The sequence below is a fragment of the Prunus persica genome, chromosome G5, assembly GCF_000346465.2.
Source record: "Prunus persica cultivar Lovell chromosome G5, Prunus_persica_NCBIv2, whole genome shotgun sequence".
In the NCBI taxonomy this organism is placed as follows: domain Eukaryota; kingdom Viridiplantae; phylum Streptophyta; class Magnoliopsida; order Rosales; family Rosaceae; genus Prunus; species Prunus persica.
The window spans coordinates 17,673,268-17,692,181 of record NC_034013.1 but is presented as its reverse complement, the minus strand read 5'-3'; the positions used below and the strand labels follow the sequence as shown (position 1 = coordinate 17,692,181).

The 18,914-nt window shown below is 38.3% G+C and overlaps 5 protein-coding genes across 6 annotated transcripts; 4 read left to right on the top strand and 1 right to left on the bottom strand.

The window, feature by feature from the left end:
* Positions 453–2,976, top strand: LOC18776539 (pentatricopeptide repeat-containing protein At3g18020). The gene has a single exon (XM_007208873.2). It carries the CDS (start codon positions 554–556, stop codon positions 2,627–2,629), a length of 2,076 nt encoding a protein of 691 aa, XP_007208935.2. The 5' UTR covers positions 453–553; the 3' UTR covers positions 2,630–2,976.
* LOC18776420 (probable calcium-binding protein CML27) lies at positions 4,049–4,970 on the top strand. Its single transcript, XM_007209639.2, has one exon. It carries the CDS (start codon positions 4,117–4,119, stop codon positions 4,627–4,629), a length of 513 nt encoding a protein of 170 aa, XP_007209701.1. The 5' UTR covers positions 4,049–4,116; the 3' UTR covers positions 4,630–4,970.
* Positions 6,834–8,957, top strand: LOC18777133 (ras-related protein RABA6a). The gene is made up of 2 exons (XM_007209506.2): positions 6,834–7,354; positions 8,410–8,957. Exons 1-2 carry the CDS (start codon positions 7,131–7,133, stop codon positions 8,858–8,860), a joined length of 675 nt encoding a protein of 224 aa, XP_007209568.1. The 5' UTR covers positions 6,834–7,130; the 3' UTR covers positions 8,861–8,957.
* On the top strand, positions 11,218–15,456 carry LOC18776287 (golgin candidate 2). Its single transcript, XM_007210250.2, has 9 exons — positions 11,218–11,628; positions 11,881–13,011; positions 13,160–13,270; positions 13,451–13,510; positions 13,859–13,916; positions 14,183–14,328; positions 14,443–14,568; positions 14,772–14,819; positions 14,920–15,456. The coding sequence occupies exons 1-9, from the start codon at positions 11,575–11,577 to the stop codon at positions 15,253–15,255; spliced, it is 2,070 nt and encodes a 689-aa protein (XP_007210312.1). The 5' UTR covers positions 11,218–11,574; the 3' UTR covers positions 15,256–15,456.
* On the bottom strand, positions 15,533–17,935 carry LOC18777557. 2 transcript variants are annotated; one of them, XM_007209365.2, is made up of 10 exons: positions 17,690–17,935; positions 17,506–17,575; positions 17,216–17,283; positions 17,021–17,082; positions 16,750–16,831; positions 16,408–16,641; positions 16,147–16,275; positions 16,001–16,062; positions 15,804–15,920; positions 15,533–15,713 (listed from the first exon to the last, which is right to left on the bottom strand). In XM_007209365.2, coding segments are annotated over exons 1-10 (876 nt in total). In that variant the 5' UTR covers positions 17,741–17,935; the 3' UTR covers positions 15,533–15,712. The 2 variants fall into 2 exon arrangements, with proteins under 2 accessions (XP_007209427.1, XP_020419503.1); XM_020563914.1 differs by having other exon boundaries at positions 15,533–15,719; positions 17,690–17,876.

Genomic DNA, 18,914 nt, shown 5'->3' with positions numbered 1-18,914 from the left:
ATTCTTTTTATCTTTTTCCTCTTATGATACTATAGGTCTGTTTGGAAGTATTTCTGGAAGCGCTTTCTGACAACCAAAAACCCTTATAACAGTATTTGACAGAAAAATCTAAAAGAACTTATGGGTCATAGAAGTTTTTTCTAGAGATGCACTCCCAAGTGCTTTTCCAGGAAGCACTCTCAAGTATTTTTTCAAAAAGCATTTTGATTTTTTTATGAAAATTTCAACATCTTTATAATAAAGCGCTTTTGTTATATAAGTACTTCTTAGAGAAGCAATCCTAAACGAGCCCATAATAGGTTTCCGTGATGAGCATATTTCTCCAAACCCAGGCCTATGCCCAAATCTAGTGTTTGTAGCCCAAACCCTTTAAGGGATTTTGTGCTTCAAGCTCTGAGCCCATAGTTTCTCTGGGCCCAAATATCAGAGACTCTTCGGTGTTTTCACGTGCTGTAGTTTGTCCCCCGCATTCTTTCTTGCCTGGTAGAGAAGACAACTAGAGAGAGAGTTTTATAACTCAACAACAGCATATGCTACATATTACAAGCATGAAATGTTCCTCACAAATATCTCATCAACCAAGACACAAATCACCCCAAAAACCATAACCATCCCTCTTGTTTTCCTCTTTACACACCCCATCCAACCCTCTCATCATCATCAACAACCACAACACCACCAACAAGACGGCGACCAAGACCAAACAAGCATAGACAACAGGTCTTACTGGACCAAAAAGATTCACTCCCTCTGCACCGCACACCGCAACGTCGACCAAGCCCTTCACCTACTCGACCGCCTCCGCCTTCTCGGCTACCGTCCTGACTCCCTCAACCTCAGCAGCATTCTTCACGCTCTTTGCGACTCCAATCGGTTCGCGGAAGCCCACCACCGCTTTGCCCACTCCATTGCTTCGGATTGTGTCCCCGACGAGCGCACTTGCAATGTCATCGTCGCTCGGTTGCTCGATTCTCGAACCCCACATACCACATTGCGTCTTCTTCACCGTTTGAGTCATGTTAAGCCTGAATTTGTACCCTCGTTGATTAATTACAACCGTTTGATGGATCAACTTTGCTTGCTCTTGCGGCCCTGGGAGGCTCACAGAGTGTTCTTTGACATGCTCAGTAAAGGGCATTGTCCCAACGCTGTTTCTTACACTACCTTGATTAATGGCTACTGTCTTATTGGCGAGTTAGGTGATGCCCAGAAGGTGTTCGACGAAATGGGTGAAAAGGGCGTAGCGCCCAATTCCCTCACGTATAGCGTGATGATTCGCGGTGTTCTTCGGAAGAGGGACGTTGGGCGTGCCAAGGAATGGATGGGCAAACTTTGGGAGATAATGAAAGGTGAGGATGATACGACTGTAAAATCTGCGGCTTTTGCAAGTCTCATCGATTCTATGTGTAGAGAAGGGTATTTTCAAGAAGTGTTTGGCATTGCGGAAGACATGCCACAAGGGAAGAGTGTGAATGAGGACTTTGCTTATGGACAAATGATAGACTCGCTTTGTAAAGCCGGAAGGCATCACGGAGCGTCAAGGATTGTTTACATCATGAGAAATGCAGGGTTTGCTCCAAAGCTAACGTCCTATAATTCTATTTTACATGGACTAAGCAAAGAGGGAGGTTGTATGAGGGCTTATCAGCTGCTGGAGGAAGGAATTAAATTTGGTTATTTTCCGTCTGAGTACACGTACAAGGTTCTAGTGGAAGGTCTTTGCCAAGAATCAGACCCCCACAAGGCAAGGGAGGTTCTTCATTATATGTTGAGTAAGGAAGGAGTGGACAGAACTAGGATGTATAACATGTATTTGAGAGCGCTATGTCTTATGAACAACACAACTGAGCTTTTGAATGGACTTGTTTCTATGCTCCAGACCCAATGTCAGCCTGATGTGATCACCCTAAACATAGTTGTCAATGGGTTGTGCAAGATGGGGAGAATTGAGGACGCTTCAAAGGTACTAAATGATATGATGACTGGAAAGTTTTGTGCCCCAGATGTCGTGACCTTCACAACTATGATAAGTGGTTTATTGAATGTTGGAAGAACCGAAGAAGCACTTGGTCTACTGCACCATGTAATGCCTGAGAAAGGTTTTAGCCCGAATGTCGTCACATATAATGCTGTTCTTCGTGGTTTGTTCAAGCATAAACAAGCAAGAGAGGCAATGGAACTTTTCAATCTTATGGTAAGTGATGGTGTGGCTGCTGACAGTACCACCTACACTATAATAATTGATGGGTTGTGTGACTCTGATCAAATAGAAGAGGCTAAGAGGTTTTGGGATGAAGTTATTTGGCCCTCAAAGATCCATGATAATTTTGTATATGCAGCCATTATCAAAGGGATTTGCCATTCAGGAAAGTTTGATGAGGCATGCCATTTCCTTTACGAACTAGTAGATGCTGGGGTCTCTCCAAATATTTACAGTTATAACATTGTGATTGATGCCGCTTGTAAATTAGGTTTGAAGAAAGAAGCGTATGAAGTTGTAAAAGAGATGAGAAGAAATGGACTGGCTCCAGATTCTGTGACATGGAGGATTCTTGACAAGTTACATGGCAATGCGAGGAAACAGTTTTGTGCTGAGGATTCAACTTTGCAATTCATAAATGGGCCATAGGTGAGTAAGAAAATGCGTGAAAGTGGGGAAAATCTGAAACAAGAGAGCAGTAACAAAGAAGAAATAATGGGATCTTGTTGGCATAATGTGATTTGAAAAGGTTAAAGAAACTGCAGATGAACTAGCTGACCGCCAAAACACTGTTGAAATAGAGAACGGATTGTCAAAGGACTCACTGGTGTACTAGTTTGGAACAATTATTCTCCTAGGTAAGATTTTGAATTCGAGTTCTAGCATTCGTGTAGTGTACCGAAAGTATAAGCGAGTTAGGTCAATTAGTCAAAACAGTGAATATGCCCTATTTAAGTTTGAGTTCCGCTCTTCATAAATTAGATTAATTTAGACTATCATTTGTATCATCAAAAAGAGAAAACTGAAAGAAGAAACATCATAAATAATAAATTAAAAAAATTAAAAAAAAGCGTCCTATTTTGCGTACCACCAGCATCAACTACTCAAAAAAGAAAAAGAAAGACTCCGTGCCTCCTGGTCAATATACAAAAATAGAAAAGGAAAGTCTTGATACCTTAACTTCTTTTTCTTTTTTTATCAATAGAGCCCACCATCAAAGGCAGGTACGTGTTGCTTTTTTTTCATTGGGTACGTACATTTTGGAAGGCCCAAAACCAAAAGAATACGCGGTTGCTTGTTATTTTTGCAGTACTGAAACCGTGTCCAAACCGAGTGTACTTCGCTACCACTTGGCGTCCACGCGCGAAATAATTCGTTTACTTTAGTTTGCTGAGAGAGAGAGAGAGAGAGCTTTACGACCACCTACCCATGTGACATGACTAATTTAAAGAAGACGTGTAATTTATTCACTTATTTTACGAGTCATGACTCATCATGAAATTAACTCTTTTTTTTTAAAGGAAAAAAGAAAAATCCATATAAAGAATCTTAATATCATCAGCAAAGGGAGAAATACATCTCTATCCCCATTTAAGAGGGAGAGAGAAAAGGAGTCGATAAAACAAACAGAAATAAGGAAGTTTCTGGAGCCCATTGATTTGAACTTAATCTCATTGAGTCCATATGTGTAGAAAAATTTACCTAATTTTTAACAATATTGCCGAATTTTTATACTAATTACACTTCTTATTAATAAAATCCTATCGCTATTCTCTCAAAAATCCCATTGATTCCACCCATTCCTCAAATTAGAATGTCATCGTAGAAAAGCTCCTCCTCCCCTCAGAGATGCCGCGTTATCACTTTGAAATTTGATCCCAAATAAGATTCCTTTTGCTTAATTTACCTTCGCAATTCTTTACCACAATAATAATATTTCTATTTGCTGTCTTTTTCTCTCTAATTTTCCCCGCTTTTCTTGGCGGTATTTTTTTTTTGGAGGCTCCAAAAAATCCCTTCCCTCCTAACTTCCCCATGCTCCCATTAATATATTATATATACCCGACACTTCCCCCATTCTCTCTTCAATTCTGAAAACTCTATACACCAAATTACCAGAACCAAAACAAGTAGCCATGGCAACCAACGGAACCCCAAGCCCAGCCCAAGCCCCAAAATCCGTCGACGCCAAGCCAGTTGTCACCGACGAGGTTCAGAGAGTCTTCAAAAGCTTCGACGCCAATGGTGACGGCAAGATCTCCGTCTCCGAGCTCGGCAACGTGCTCAAGGCCCTCGGCTCCAGCGTCTCTGCCGATGAGCTTCAGCGTGTCATGGGCGATCTCGACACCGACCGCGACGGCTTCATTTGCCTCGACGAGTTCAACGCCTTCTGGGTCTCCGGCTCCAAGGACGGCAACGCAGCCGAGCTTCGCGACGCCTTCGATCTCTACGACCAGGACCGCAACGGCCTCATCTCGGCCAACGAGCTCCATATGGTGCTCAATCAACTCCAAATGACTTGCAGCCTCGAAGATTGCAATCGGATGATCAAGTCCGTTGATGCTGACGGCGATGGGAATGTGAATTTCGAGGAGTTCAAGAAGATGATGGGCAACAACGCCAGTACCGTTAGCAACACCAACGCCTAGTGCACATGGTAGTCTCTTGTCTATGATCTTAGATCCGAATCTCCATCTCTCTTCTTCCCCCCCGTCTGTGAAAGTTAAAAGTTAGGGTTGACTTTTGAAATTTAGGAAAATAATTTTGGGAAAGGGTTTTTATATACCAATATTAGATCAAGTGGATGTGCAAAAAGGATCTAACACATCCTTTCCTTTTATATATAGTTTCTGTGATTATATTGTGGGCTGTTCAAAATCACACTACTTGAAAGGAGGCAAAATTTATCTTCTTTGCTTTCTGTTTGTTTCGCGAGAAAATCCTCTCCCTTAATGAAATATTATGACGCTACCTGTTTTGTTTTATTTTATTTCGATTTGTATGTTCAAATTTGACGATAATGTTAAGGAAGCATTGGTAAGAAGAATTAGTTTTGGGCGGTGGAGAAGGAGCACAAGTTTGTGCTTGTGGGTGGCCCTCCCTGGTGGGCGGTGAAGCTGCTTGTGTAGTGGGAGGGGGGAGATGCGCCAATGGCTCAATGGGAACGTGCGTTGACGAGTCAACGATAATATTACATGGATCTGATAATACTGCAAGAATTCTATATTGAAGGTCGTACGTCTATATTTTAACCGTTGGATTAAATTGATTCGAGTTTGATCTAACTGTTAAGAAAGTTTAAGGCCCTCACTCACTATACAACTTCTCGAAAATAGTGATGGTGATTTTTGGCCGTGGACGCAAAGACGTGGTCTCCAAACATGGTTGGGCTGCCGATTTGGCTAAATTTAGGAGTTAGGATTTGACCCAAAAAGAAAAGAAAAGGTTTAGAAATCAAAGACTTGCTTCTATTTTCTAGTGCTATTTACACTTCAAAGCACTATATGATTCCTATGCAAAAGAGGAACGCCAATGTTTATAAAACATGTTTAAGAAAGTTTTACCAAAATATAATCGAAGGGGCAGATGCGGGTTAAACTAATTGATCAGAATGTGAGTATGCTTCCTTGCACGATTCAAGTTCGACTTTCCTTCTATAAATTATATTAATTTAAAGTAAATTATGGCTTGTAAATAAAAATATAATTAAAAGGTTTGTCATAATGTTGAGTAGTTGAAAGGGTAGGGCTGGCTTGCAAGTGGAGGTTGCAGTTGCTTGCAGTGCAATAAGGCAAACTTACTCTTTTAAGGAAAATAACATGTGGTCCTCGTTCCTGAAAAATTAAAAAAAACAAACGGCTGAGGCAAATTTGGCTGATTTTCATAGGGTAGGGCTACCATTTGTGGTCCTCTGTCCTGAAAAATATTGGAGGCAGCCGCAGAGGTTATGGTTACTTGGCTTTTCTTTAAACATCAACAATTCAGTTCATTTCTTCGGACAAGATAATATGGCTAAATTTGTTTTTTAACCTAAAAGATTGATCTGAATCTGAATCCGATTGACGAATTCGGTCATTAATTTGGAGGTGTCTGCCACATGCTTATCAAAAGTTTTGGACACCAGCCAGCCATAACTTGGTAGGTTTAAATAGTAAATTATAACTTTGGGTGGTTGTGGTGGATTGGAAAATTTCCCAATTAATTATGTGAAGACGAGAGGTGAAAATTAATTTTTTTAGATCAGATTGAACTGAAGAGGAGGGAAAAGATTCCGTGATGGTGAAATTTTTGGCAAAATTCAATTGAAGCCCAAACAATTTATTCGCTTCATTTTTAAGCCCAACTCAACTCATTTCTGTAAACGGAAATGTAAGCGGAGGCCGGGCTAATGTGGGCTGTCGCCTGAGTCCTGACCCTGTGGTGTCACGTGATTATGTTATGAGGTCCAATGCCAAGGTATCCTGTAATCATGCGAAATTCATATTAGTTTTTCAAAGAGGAAAGATTTGGAATTATTAACAAGCATCAGATCACAAGATAGATACTAACTGCTTTCGGCAGCCATTGACATTCATGATCAAAAGCAACAGCAGCAGCTGATCCGTGATTAGCTTACAGCGTGTTATAATAATAGAGTAGAGAAATGTCGATAAGAAAATGTCATTTAAACTCGAAAAAATAGTAAAATACTGAAACTATAAGTGAAAAATGTTTTACCCCAATTACCCACTGGGGTAATTTTGGTCGAAGAAAACTTAGATTAAGTTTGCTGGTAATGTGAGACCAAAAAAAAGAAGAAAAAACTTAGGGGTGTAGATTAAGTTTGGTCCTAGTAGTAATATGTTAATTAGACGCACTAAACTCGACAAGATGAGGGGAGCAGCCATCATGTCTTTTTCATTGTTGTCACATGTAAAGGACTCAGTACCCTCCAAAAGCAAATGCCTTTCATTTCATTACTCTCCCTCCCTCCCCCATGCTATCGATTTGGACTTGTTCATAGCTTATAACTTCAACTTGTATATATTATACATTTGAACACGGCTCTTCCCCAATTCTGATTTGCTTTGCCCCTTCCCTTCCCTTTCAAAATCACTGGCTTAAGTTTTCTTGTATATTTATTATAGACGGCTATTGGTTTTAAGTTTTAATGTTGATGGCTGATTCAATTGATGAAGAGTGTGATTATCTGTTTAAGGCAGTTTTGATTGGGGACTCTGGTGTTGGGAAATCCAATTTGCTTTCCAGATTTTCCAAAGACGAATTCCGCTTAGACTCCAAGCCCACCATCGGAGTCGAATTCGCTTACCGGAACATCAAAGTGGGCGATAAACTCATCAAGGCTCAAATTTGGGACACTGCAGGCCAAGAAAGGTACTCATCATCTTCTTCTCCTCCTCCTCCTCCTCCTTAAAGTTTGATCATCTTTTTTCATTTGATCATATGATTCATGTGCCAAAGAACATCATATAACTTCAGTTGTGTTGTGTTGTGTTATGTTGTGTTGCTTGGATCAACAAGTTGAACTACTACTTGTCATGTTACTCAATTTTCAAAACATTCATATATTGTTTTTAAGTTTTTGTTTTCTCTTCTTTATGGATGTTTTTATGTTTCCCAGCTTTTGAAGCAACCGAATGAAATTATGGATACAGGAAACATTACTCCTCAACCGTGCCTCTCTTTTTTATCATTTGGTCCCATTAGAGTCAAAAGTTGTAATTATATCCTAATTAAATAAAATACTCCACCCTGGTGGGGCCCGACCTTTTACCTAAAACACTGATTTCAATTTTTTCCTTCCTTTTTCTTTCTTTGAGTCTACTACATTACAAAGCTCAAAAAAGCTTAAAGTTTGTTATCTGATTCCTTCATTTGTTTCTTAGGGACGTCTCTGTTTTTATCGTTATTGCTACTGATGACTGTAAAGCAGTTCTCGAACCACCGCTATTAATATTATCATTAGGTGCTACTTAGCTTAAAACAATGGCTGATTGTTGTACTAATACTAGGCATAATAATCAATTAATTTCAACCCTACTTTCCTGCTTTGTCAACCTTGGATTCTTGAGGTAGATAATTGTTCCTTTCATTGCACCACAACAATTTATGCCGCAATTAAAGAAAAAGTATCGCCTTTTAACATGATAAAATAAGTGAGGCCAAGAGACAAAGGATAAAGCAAGATATTATGAGTATTGTTCAATACAAGCTATATTAGAGGAGGAGAGATTCGAACACAAACATCGAGTGCATGCATAATTATATAACTGCTCTAATCACTTGAGCAGAACTATAAACCACCAAATTTGCAACATCATCATGAGTACTGTAGTGTCAAATAAGAAAAAATCAAAGTGCATGGTATAATTATATAGATGCTCTTATTGTATTGAATATTAATGTTACATAGCTTTTGACGCACGCAGATTTAGAGCAATCACTAGTTCATATTATCGTGGGGCGCTTGGTGCCATCCTAGTGTATGACATAACCCGGAAACTATCATTCGAAAATGTGAGTAAATGGTTGTGGGAGCTTCGTGAATATGGTAATTCCGACATGGTTATTGTTCTTGCTGGTAACAAATCGGATTTGAGTCACTCTAGAGAGGTTAGCGAGGAAGAAGGCAAAAATTTTGCAGAGACGGAGGGCCTGTGTTTCATGGAAACCTCTGCTTTAGAGAATGTGAATGTTGAGCGAGTGTTTTTGGATATGATTTCTAAGATTCATCAAATCACAAGCCAGAAAATTTTGGAAGCTAAACTGGATGAAACCATTCCAAGTCCAAGTCTTCATGCTGCAAAGCAAACCATCCACATTGATGACCATGAAGTTACGGCTACTAAACAACCTAGTTATTATTGTTGCTCCAATTAGATTGCTCCTCCATTTATACTCCAAGGGAGCTTCTTGTATACAAGAGTTTTGAGGTTGATTATTATTATTATTATTCTCGTGTGAATTTCATTTCTTATTTTTAAAATGCGCCTCTATGTATATATATAAAATAGAAACATAAAACATTATATATGGGATGGTTTCTTTAAACAAACATGGCTTGGCTTCTTAAAAAACTGAGGAGGATTCACAACAAATGAGATAATAACACTTGTAAAATTTGAAAAGAAAATAAAGTTAAACAAATTCAAAAGAAAATAAAGTTCAAGGAACTTGATAAGTGTCAAAACTCCATTTGTTGTGAGGAGGAGCTCTTCCTCAATTTTAAAGTGTTAAGTTTTTTCCTAAACTAAGCAGTAACCAATTTAATATGGAGCACGACTTGACTCTTTAAAATTGAGGAGGAGCTCCTCCTTAAAACTCTCTTTAAAACCAATGCGGTTTTGGCACTTGTCAAATTCTAATAACATTGACAAAGTTTCAACGAAAAAGAAAATAGAATATTAAAATAATTTAACACGTGACAAAACAACATTGATTGTAAGGAAGAGTTGCTCCTCAATCTTAAGGAGTTCCTTTAATATGGGATATTACTTGCCTCCTTCCCGGTAAAGAAGTACTCATCTTTCATGTAAATCATAGTTTAACACATATGTAAAAATAATTCATAAAAAAACACAAAAAGAAACACTTATACACAATCGTACTGATATTTACATAAATATACAACTTCTACCTAATAAGGAAAGAAATATTTTCCTTCAATATCATAAAAGAAGAGCTGAAAACTGAGGTTGCTTTTTGGGCTTTTTATATTTATATTGGCTTTATATAATGGCTTTGACTTTGTCTATGTTTCGTTGTGCTCGTTTGAGCCCAGGAGGATGTTAAAAGGAACCTCCTCTAGGTTCTACTTGTTGGGTTGGGTGAGCTCGTGAAGAGGGCTTATACCCGTGTCAAGTTAAAAAGACATGACACAGGTAAGTGGTAAGGGGCACTAGGAATTACAGACGCATAGAAGACCTTCGAAGAAAGACAAACCATGACATACTTGGGCATCAACCCTCGTCTAACTCCCATACCCAAGTTCATGTAACATATGTGATTGCATGAACTTAGGCAATGAGCTCTATTTGCGTAGTTAGTTAATGAGCTACTTATTATGTATATGAGAAGCATAAAATTCACATTAGATCTTATGACCGATGATTTTTACTTCTAAGGTTCTAATAAAGTCTTTTGTGTTTTATGATAGACACGATAAATTGACATTTGCTGATTATTGAACTTGTTTGATGCGTGTTAGTGCCTTTACATCACCCAAGGATTGCATAGAACGACCTTATTGCTAAGATCGCTTTCATTTTTATCTTATATAATTGAAATGCTTTGATGTCTGTAACAAAAGATACAATAGATAATGAAGAAGGATGCTCTTGCCCATCCTTCCACAAATATGAGTCAGTTTGTTATGCTATGGGTTGTTTCGAAATCATTTGCTTTGTGGTGTTTGATGCCACAACCAATCCTCAAGTTGGAGTTTCTGTTTAAGACTTTCTTAGGGGTGCTTTTCTAGTTTTAAGACTTTCTCAATAGGCTGCTGCTTTCATAAGATACTTATAAAATATATTAATGTTTAAACGGTATAGCCGCGCGGCTTTAGTTTTTAAATTTATACAAATATTTTAAATAAAGTATAGCCGTGCGGCTGTACTCTTTAAATATATTCAAATATTTTAAGTAATATCTTAGTTTTTTTATAATTAATTTAATTAGGAATTATGTTTCAATTATTATTTCTTTAATGAATAATTAGTATTTCAATATTTTACTGATTTCATAAATTACTTAATAAATAGTAATTAATTAAATATATGAATATTTTAAAAGTATAGCCACGCGGCTATACGTTTATAATATATTAAATTTTTATATGCTGTCTTTTTTTTGGTGTTCTATAATTTGTATCTACTTCTTTTATAGATTATTTTATAAATGAAAAAGAAAAATTAAAAGCAGAAAAGAGAACTAAGATGAAAATTTTCTCTCTATCTACATTCAGAGATGCAAACCTCTTTTTTTTTTTTTTTGAGATATTTATTCAAAAACCTATTTTAGCATGACATATTATACAAAAATTCATACAAAATTTATTTAGATAGAAAAATTCAAAATTAATCACTTATCATTTTCTAATTTGTTCTTAATGTATTTATAAGAATATATTATGTCATGCTAAAATGAATTTATTAGTGAAATCCTCCTTTTTCTTTGTTTACAGAAAAGTGAAATTTGTGTTAATGTGTTAGAACCCACCAGGGTAGACAATAAGCTGCAACCAAACAACCCAGGAAGCACTAGACGTTCTTTGGTCGTTGTCGTTGTAGAACACGCGCGTTAAGTCTCCCTCCCTCTAATAATCACAGCCATTAACCCTTACGGGACCCACAAGCAACCGGTTGTTCATCACCGAAATCAAACGGCGAGCCCATTCACTCATACTGTGTACCCGCCTGTCACTCGAGCGTTTTCACCTCCACCTTCGTCCTCCTTTCAACTCGCGTCGTTCCCATCCCATTCCCCCCCTCCTTCTTCTTGCTTCATCGTCTGCAACATCAAACGCTGCGTTTCAAATATAAAAAATGCATCTCGAGTAGCTCTCTCCAGAAAAAAAGAGCTAAATTAGCACGACCATGGCCAACTGGATCTCCTCCAAACTCAGGGCCGCTGAAACTATCCTTCAACAGGTACAATTCTCTTCCTTCTCCTCCCAATCTTATTTTTACTTTTAAATAAATTGGCTATTTCTCTTTTGAAGAAATGGAAATTTAGTCGAAATCAGGCCAAAATTTACATCTTATTCATCCAAACAAAATACCTTCTCTTGCAAACTAGTCGATCTGCAATTAAAGGTTTTTAAAAAATATATTTATTTTGAATATTCGATCTGTTTGGAATAGTAATGTGATATGCGTGTGATTGTGAAATGGACGGTTTAGATCGACCAGCAAGCCGCAGAGTCGTTGCGGAAAAACGAGAAGCCTCTCGCCGACGACTTGAACGTGGACACTCCGACGAAAACGGGAGGCAGTGTGCCTTTGAAGGACCAGTTGAAAAAGAAAACCATAGAAAACAGTGATTATCGTGGAAAATTAACCAGCGATCCCAGTTTCAACATTCTTAATAACACCAGTAACAATAATGATGATGATAAGAAGAAGAATAATAATAATATTATTATTAATAGGGATAAAGAGATTGTTGGAACTCAGAAACCTAAGCCTACTCTTACTGATGGTGACTGGACTCAGCTCCTTAGTGCACCTAATCAGGCAACTACTTCCACCACCAGTCGTGGCATTGGTTTCCCAGGGGTTCGTGGTTTGAGGAAGGATGGTAGGAGGCAGGGCAGTGCCAGCTCCACTTCCAGCTTGTCTGTTTTGGAGGTTAAGAAGAATCAAAAGACTGGGAGCAATAATGTTCTGAAGTCGGGGAGGAGAACAAGTGTTGGGGAAGGAAGTAAATCGAATGGTAAAGTAAGTGATGGGGAGGAGTCTGGCGTTTCTTTTTCGGATTCAGCACGAAGGTCTCCAACTGTTGAATTGAAGAGTGATGTTAAGATTTTGGAAGGACGAGGGTTGGATTATAGGGATATGGGATTCATCACTTCAGCAGAAACAAAAGACAAGGGAAATGAAGAAAATGGTGGACATTTTGATTCTAAGGAGCTTTCATTGGAGGGTTCTTTACAGTCGGTAAAGAAAAACGATGGCGGTTCTAACAAGAAGATAGGAGGGGAGAATGTGGGTGATCGGTTGAGAAGTACTGATAGAGGTAATCATGAGTCCAGTGAAGCGTCTAGAAGTTCTACCTCTGAGGACTTAAAAAGAAGTTTTACTTCGGTAAGTGATGGGAGCTCTGAGTCAGACTCAGGTTCAAGTTCTGATTCTGAAAGTGAGCGAGAGAAAGAGGAAAGAAGAAAGAAGAGGGAGAAGATTCTGGCTGAGAAAGCAGCAGCTAAAGCTGTGGAGGCCATCAAAGAGAGGGAAAATCTTGTTGCCAGATTAGAGGGAGAGAAGCAGAGCTTGGAGAAAATACTTGAAGAGGAAGTGAAACAACAAGCCCAAGAGGTAAGAATAAGATTACTGAGATTTTGTTGTTTTTATCATTCTTGCCAGATTGGCTGCAGTAATCCTGTCTTTCCATTTTGTTTTATCTAAGGCCATTACCTCTTGCATAAAATGTTATTACTTAAGTTTACCTACTTTCCTGCTTCAGGCTTCCAAGCTGCAAATGACTATGATGGAAACCATGGAAGCTGCTGATTTAGAGAAGCAGAAACATAATAACACTAGAATGGAAGTCTTTGCACGTTTGGCTAAACTGGAGGTGCTACAACCTTTTTCCATCTGATTTCTTATGCATTTTAGATTCTTTTCTATTTCATTTTGAGTTCATTGTTTTTCTCCACTAAATCTAGAAGTAGAAGCTCCCTGCTTCTCGAACTTTTTAGTCAGTGCTCACATATAGGTTCACTTTGTTTTCACTAAAGGTCAAAGTTTGTTGCAGGCTGCAAATGCTGACCTTGCAAAATCCCTAGCCACCGTGCAATGGAATCTTGAAGTAGAGGTATGACTATATCCTGATTCAGATGATTGGTGTGATACAATGAACCTCGGATAACCTTTTCAATTGAAGTTTTGAGCAAAAGATAATTGTCCAGTTGGTTTAATTGTTATGATGGTTCAAATTAGTGGATGAAATAATATTGTAAAAACGTTCTGCTTCTGCTTGTCCTTAAACCATTCCTTCTTGTTTTTCCAGTTCAATTTTGTGGTTTTTGAAACCCTGCTCTTTGGCCTTTTAAGTGCCTTGGATGCACTTCCTTACCTGCTGAGAGCTCACAAGTACTTTTGTGCTTTTTGACTCTTGTTAACATGTTTTTCTTGTTCTTCCTTCATTCTTTTGGGAGTCTAGGTTAATGGAGTAGCAGAACTTCGACAGCAAGTTGAGTTAAAAGAAGTGAACCACGAAGGTATGTTTCCTATTCTGAAAAAGTATATTCAGTTTATGTGATATTACTTACAACTAATCTGAACATAAAAGATTTAATGGCACCAATTGTTTTCTTGAGAGTTGGTTCAGGCAATAGTAGATAGCGAATTATTGACTTCTTTATTGGCCTCATATATGGCATATGGTGTAAAGCAGTGAATAATTTGCATAAATTCTGAACATTTCAATGTTGTGTTACTGGGATCTTGGTCTATCATTTTTTGAAACTCTTTTTTCTTCCTGTAGAACTCAGGAGGAAGATCTCCGATGCTCATCAAGCAAAAATATCTTTAAAGAAAGTAGCAGCTCCAAAAGGAGTTGAACTTGAACGAGAGATTTTGGAGGCAGAATATGCTTTTGTAACTGATAAAGTTGGGAGATTGCAAGATAAGGTCAGAGTATTTCATTATATTGTTGGAAAGTTGTGATTTTTTATTTTTCATATCTTGCCTTAATCTTGTGATCCCTCATAACCATTAAAAAAGAAATCGCTTGTTACATTTCAGGCACAGAAGCTGGAAGCAAACATTGAAATGACAAGGAAAGAGATAGAGGAGCCAACAGAAGTAGAAATTGAGCTCAAGAGAAGGCTTGCTCAGATGACTGACCATTTGATTCATAAACAAGCCCAGGTTTGTGATTCCAAAATCTTTCTTAATTCCCTTGGTTCCTTCAAGTTTTTGTCTGTTCACATAAAAATATAAGACTATTATAAAATATATGGGTTTGGCTTTATCACTGACTTGTATATATCTGGAAAGAACCAGAATATATTCAAAAAAAGTCTCTGGTTTATTTTTTGAGAAACTGTCATTTATGATTCTACTTCAACCAGGTTGAGGCTCTTTCCTCGGAGAAAGCAACTCTTCTGTTCAGAATTGAGGTACGTTGATTCTACTGATAACTCTTTCGTGATGAAATTTTAAAGCGCAAGATGGATCTATGCGCAGGAGAGAGGCTAATTTAATCTATGCATCCTGCAGGCAGTGTCAAGGTTGCTAGATGAAAGCAAGTCAATGACTGAAATTTCTGGTTCCTCATCAAGGGACATAGAATCAGGCAGACCTTTGTTTGAAGACAGGATCCGTTCAGGCAGGAAGCACCTGGGTTCAGCGCTTCAGCAATTGGATTCTATTTTCTTCGCCGGAGCAGTGTTTTTGAGGAGGAATTGGACTGCAAAATTATGGGCCTTGATTTACTTTGTATGCCTTCACTTCTGGGTCATTTATATTCTTGTGTCCCATTCGCCAGCTTCAAATGAGATCAAATCTGGGGCTGCCATATCCTTGGAAAACATTAATGACACTGCAGGTGTATAGTATAATATAATTTGTTTTTAAATAATATATATATATTTTTTTGGTTCATTTCCTCAGCTTTTAAGAGGTATCAGTTACCTGGGGTGGATTTGTGCAGTTTCCCCCCCATACCTAATAATACATACAGGCAATGAACTGAAATTGAAAGGGAAGGCATGTATTATTTACACGATTAAAAATTTATATATGTTCACAGCTTGGTATTATGTTACTCTCTTTCTGCTTGCTCATAAGGACGGCGATAGAAAAATTAAGCATTAAATACAAATATTGGAAGTGGTACAAAGCAATTGCTAGCATAAAAATCTTGCGGTAGCAGCTTGAAACGTTAATAAATAATAAATAATAAAAAGTCGTATTCCATTCAACTGTAGTTATGATAATTCCAAGTATTACAAAAGAATCAAGTTCTAGGCTAGCCAATCTTCAATCCATCGCTTCCTTCTACCCGGCTTGTTCTACACCTTGCACAGATGGCAAATGTCTTACAAATTTAGAACAATTTGCTAGGTGAGAAAATAATACTTTCTAACAGATTGTAAACTCACCAGTTTGGCTCTTCTCGAGGAAGATTACGACCGTAGAGAGGAAATTCGAAGAGAAAAGTTGCTTTGAACCACAAGGGCAAGTTCTTGTATATAACCGGGGGTAGCGGAATGAGAGGGCTGAAACAGAATGTGTTGGTCTCAGTTACTGCAATTCATACTCAAAACAGACATATACCAAAATGAAACCTGAGGTTAACCTAGTTGTTCTTTTGTACAGCCTATATTCGCCCACATTTCCAAACTTCTTATCTGCAGACTCCTGTTATTGTTCAAGCAGACATCATTAGCAACTCTTCAAGTGCTATGTATTTTGCAATAACATCAGAAGAAAGAGGAAGCAAACCTCAAGCAACGGTATGCCGCTGATGAAAAGAAGCAACAATGTGAGAAAGATTGGTCCAAGAATCACCAGCCACTCTGCACCTTTTAATACAGGTGTGGAAGCCACAAACACTCCCCACCAAAGGAATATCTGAGCACAACATTTATCAAAGTTCCATTCAAAATTTGACAGCATGAATGCCAAAAAAAAAACATTTTGGAAACGGGTTCAGTGCAGCATCAATTCTAAGTTTGTGGCATTGAATGCCATTTCAACACTAACCTCGCCAAAATAGTTCGGATGTCGAGTGTATTTCCACAGTCCGGCATTGCACCACTTTCCTCTATTTTGTGGAGAACTTTTGAACGTCAGTTTTTGCTGATCAGCTGTAGCTTCAACTGCAAAACCCACAAACCATATGATCCATCCAATTATGTCCTGAGCTTGGAGCGATGGTGTTCTGTTGCTTGCATTAACAACTGTTACAGGCAAACTCACAGTCCATACCCAGACAGCCTGCAGAAAAATAAGGTTGCTTCAAGAATCAAATAACTTTGTCCTTCAGAGAACAAGCAGGACACAATTAGGTCTAACAAAATCCGGAAGCAGGGAAAGGTAGAAAACCTGAAATATCCAGAAAATTGCCAATTTTCCTATATTATTACGCATTTCATCAAAACGTCGGTCCTCTCCCCATTGCAAAATCCTGATCAGGAAATTGCACGAGTATGAAAATCATGATTGGATTTTGATAAACACAAAAGCAACACAAAAGAATCACAAAATAGAATCAACACACAAGCAAGCCTGCCATTCTTTAAAGGAGAAGGTGAGAGGAAGAAACAGAAATTAACAAGATGTATGATACAATGCAAATGCTTCATTGATTATGTACCTCATCAATAGAAACAGTCCCAGGCGAAGACCCCATATTACCACAAGCAAACTCAACACTACCTGAAAAAGAAGAGCTGCAAACTCAATACTGTGACACACACCTTAGGCATAATAAATTTGACATGAAAAAAGGGAACTATGATGAAGAAAACAAACGTATTTTTCTCCTAGGACGATGCAGAAGAGATAATACCTGTCTAAAATGCCATGAGCCTTTGACAACCAAAGTCAGTATAGCAAGTATAACAAAATTTGTACTTCCTGTAAAAAGAAGAAAAACATAATCAGCAAGTAAATAAATTATACAAATGATGTCATAAATATATCAATCATGTCTGAGCAAGCATTTCTTGGCAACCAAACAACCCAATGATTTTCCAATTAGTATTGATATTTCTCTGTTTTTGTTGACTTGCGTTTTGATTGAGCCACCATGAAATTAACAACCAAATTCTCAGGAAATAAATTCAGAGAGAAGTATACCGGCGAAGTCAGTGATTTTGTCGAACTTGAGAAGAGCAGTGATTATGAAGAACAACAACTGATACCCCACCTTGAAGAAAAAAACCAAAAAAACACTAAATTTAAAAACTTTCGAGAGAGGAAATGAAATCCAGAAGGAAAAAGAAAAAACCATAAAGAGATAGAGAGATAAGAGCATAGTTACAGTGACAATGGCCGTGAGAGCTAAGAAATGGGAGTCTAAGACTGTTCCCATGAAATTGTACTGGGCTTGGCTTCTTGGCTTGCGGCCTGAGAAAAGGGAAAAAGCTCTATGCTTGTGGCTGAGATATCAATCCATAAAAGTGTTTGGGCTCTTTCTCTTTGAATAGGAAAACTGTGTGGCTGCAATTTTAACACCATTACTTTCCTCTCTTTGGTGTTCAGTCTTGAATTTTGACCCTTCCAATTTCCAATTTCCAATTTCACTGCGTGGTCCCTCTCTCTCGCGGAAAATTGTTCGCCGTGACATTTTTAACACCATGCATGTGGGTCCCTCCCTCACGAAACGTGATGCATCCAATTCCAATTGTACCTGGTCCAGTTTAACTCTGAGAAAACAAGGTTGTGTTTGGTTAGGAACACGACAGAAGAAAAAAGGGGATATTTTGGAAAAAACCAAAAGATAGAGAAATATTTTGAAAAGAAGCCAAACTGGACAAAAATACTCTTATTTATTTTTGAATTTCTTAGAGAATCTTTTACATTTGCATGTCTTTAGTTTGAAAGTTGAAGGATTTTTCTGTTTATTTTGAAAAAAATTTGGCTTTTTTCGAAAATGAAAGTTTTTTGTGACTAAAACCTAAATTTACTAAGAAGGACCACTCCAAACACAGATTAAAAATTTACAAGATCGCTAAATTTGAGTGACTGCAAAAAAAAAAATTAGTGCCCTTGCTTTTCTTCGTAGCCTACCAGGGTATAAAGGACATTCTATATCCTTCATATTGCGAAATGGCCATGATCCGTCTTTTGGAGAAATTTTTGTATGTTTCGGATATACCACATGATGTGTCACATCCCGGGATCAACTCCACCGTAGGACGATATTGCCCGCTTTAGGCCCCCCTCTCTGCCCTCATGGTTTTGTTTCTAGGAGCTCACGAGCAACTTCCCAGTGGATCACCCATCATGGGATTGCTCTAGCCCCCAACTCGCTTAACTTCGGAGTTCCCATGACTCCGAAACTAATGAGCTTCCAAAAGGCCTCGTACTAGATGGATGCGAGTGTGCACATATAAGGCACATCACTCCCTCTCCGTTGGTTTGATGTGGGATCTTGCAATCCACCCTCCTTAAGGGCCCGACGTTCTTGTCGGCACACTGGCACCACACGGCAAAGTGGCTCTGATACCAAATTGTCACACCCCGGGATCAGCTCCGCCGTAGTA

Excerpts from the sequence above, each read along its gene's own strand:
- LOC18776539 (XM_007208873.2), top strand. The coding sequence starts at position 554 with ATGTTCCTCACAAATATCTCATCAACCAAGACACAAATCACCCCAAAA.
- LOC18776420 (XM_007209639.2), top strand. The coding sequence starts at position 4,117 with ATGGCAACCAACGGAACCCCAAGCCCAGCCCAAGCCCCAAAATCCGTC.
- LOC18777133 (XM_007209506.2), top strand. The coding sequence starts at position 7,131 with ATGTTGATGGCTGATTCAATTGATGAAGAGTGTGATTATCTGTTTAAG. Across the intron at positions 7,355-8,409 it reads GACACTGCAGGCCAAGAAAG|ATTTAGAGCAATCACTAGTT; the intron begins GTACTCATCATC and ends TGACGCACGCAG.
- LOC18776287 (XM_007210250.2), top strand. The coding sequence starts at position 11,575 with ATGGCCAACTGGATCTCCTCCAAACTCAGGGCCGCTGAAACTATCCTT. Across the intron at positions 13,917-14,182 it reads AAAAGAAGTGAACCACGAAG|AACTCAGGAGGAAGATCTCC; the intron begins GTATGTTTCCTA and ends TTCTTCCTGTAG. Across the intron at positions 14,820-14,919 it reads CTCTTCTGTTCAGAATTGAG|GCAGTGTCAAGGTTGCTAGA; the intron begins GTACGTTGATTC and ends TGCATCCTGCAG.
- LOC18777557 (XM_020563914.1), bottom strand. The coding sequence starts at position 17,740 with ATGGGAACAGTCTTAGACTCCCATTTCTTAGCTCTCACGGCCATTGTC. Across the intron at positions 16,832-17,020 it reads GGACTGTTTCTATTGATGAG|GATTTTGCAATGGGGAGAGG; the intron begins GTACATAATCAA and ends TTTCCTGATCAG. Across the intron at positions 16,642-16,749 it reads CAATTTTCTGGATATTTCAG|GCTGTCTGGGTATGGACTGT; the intron begins GTTTTCTACCTT and ends ATTTTTCTGCAG.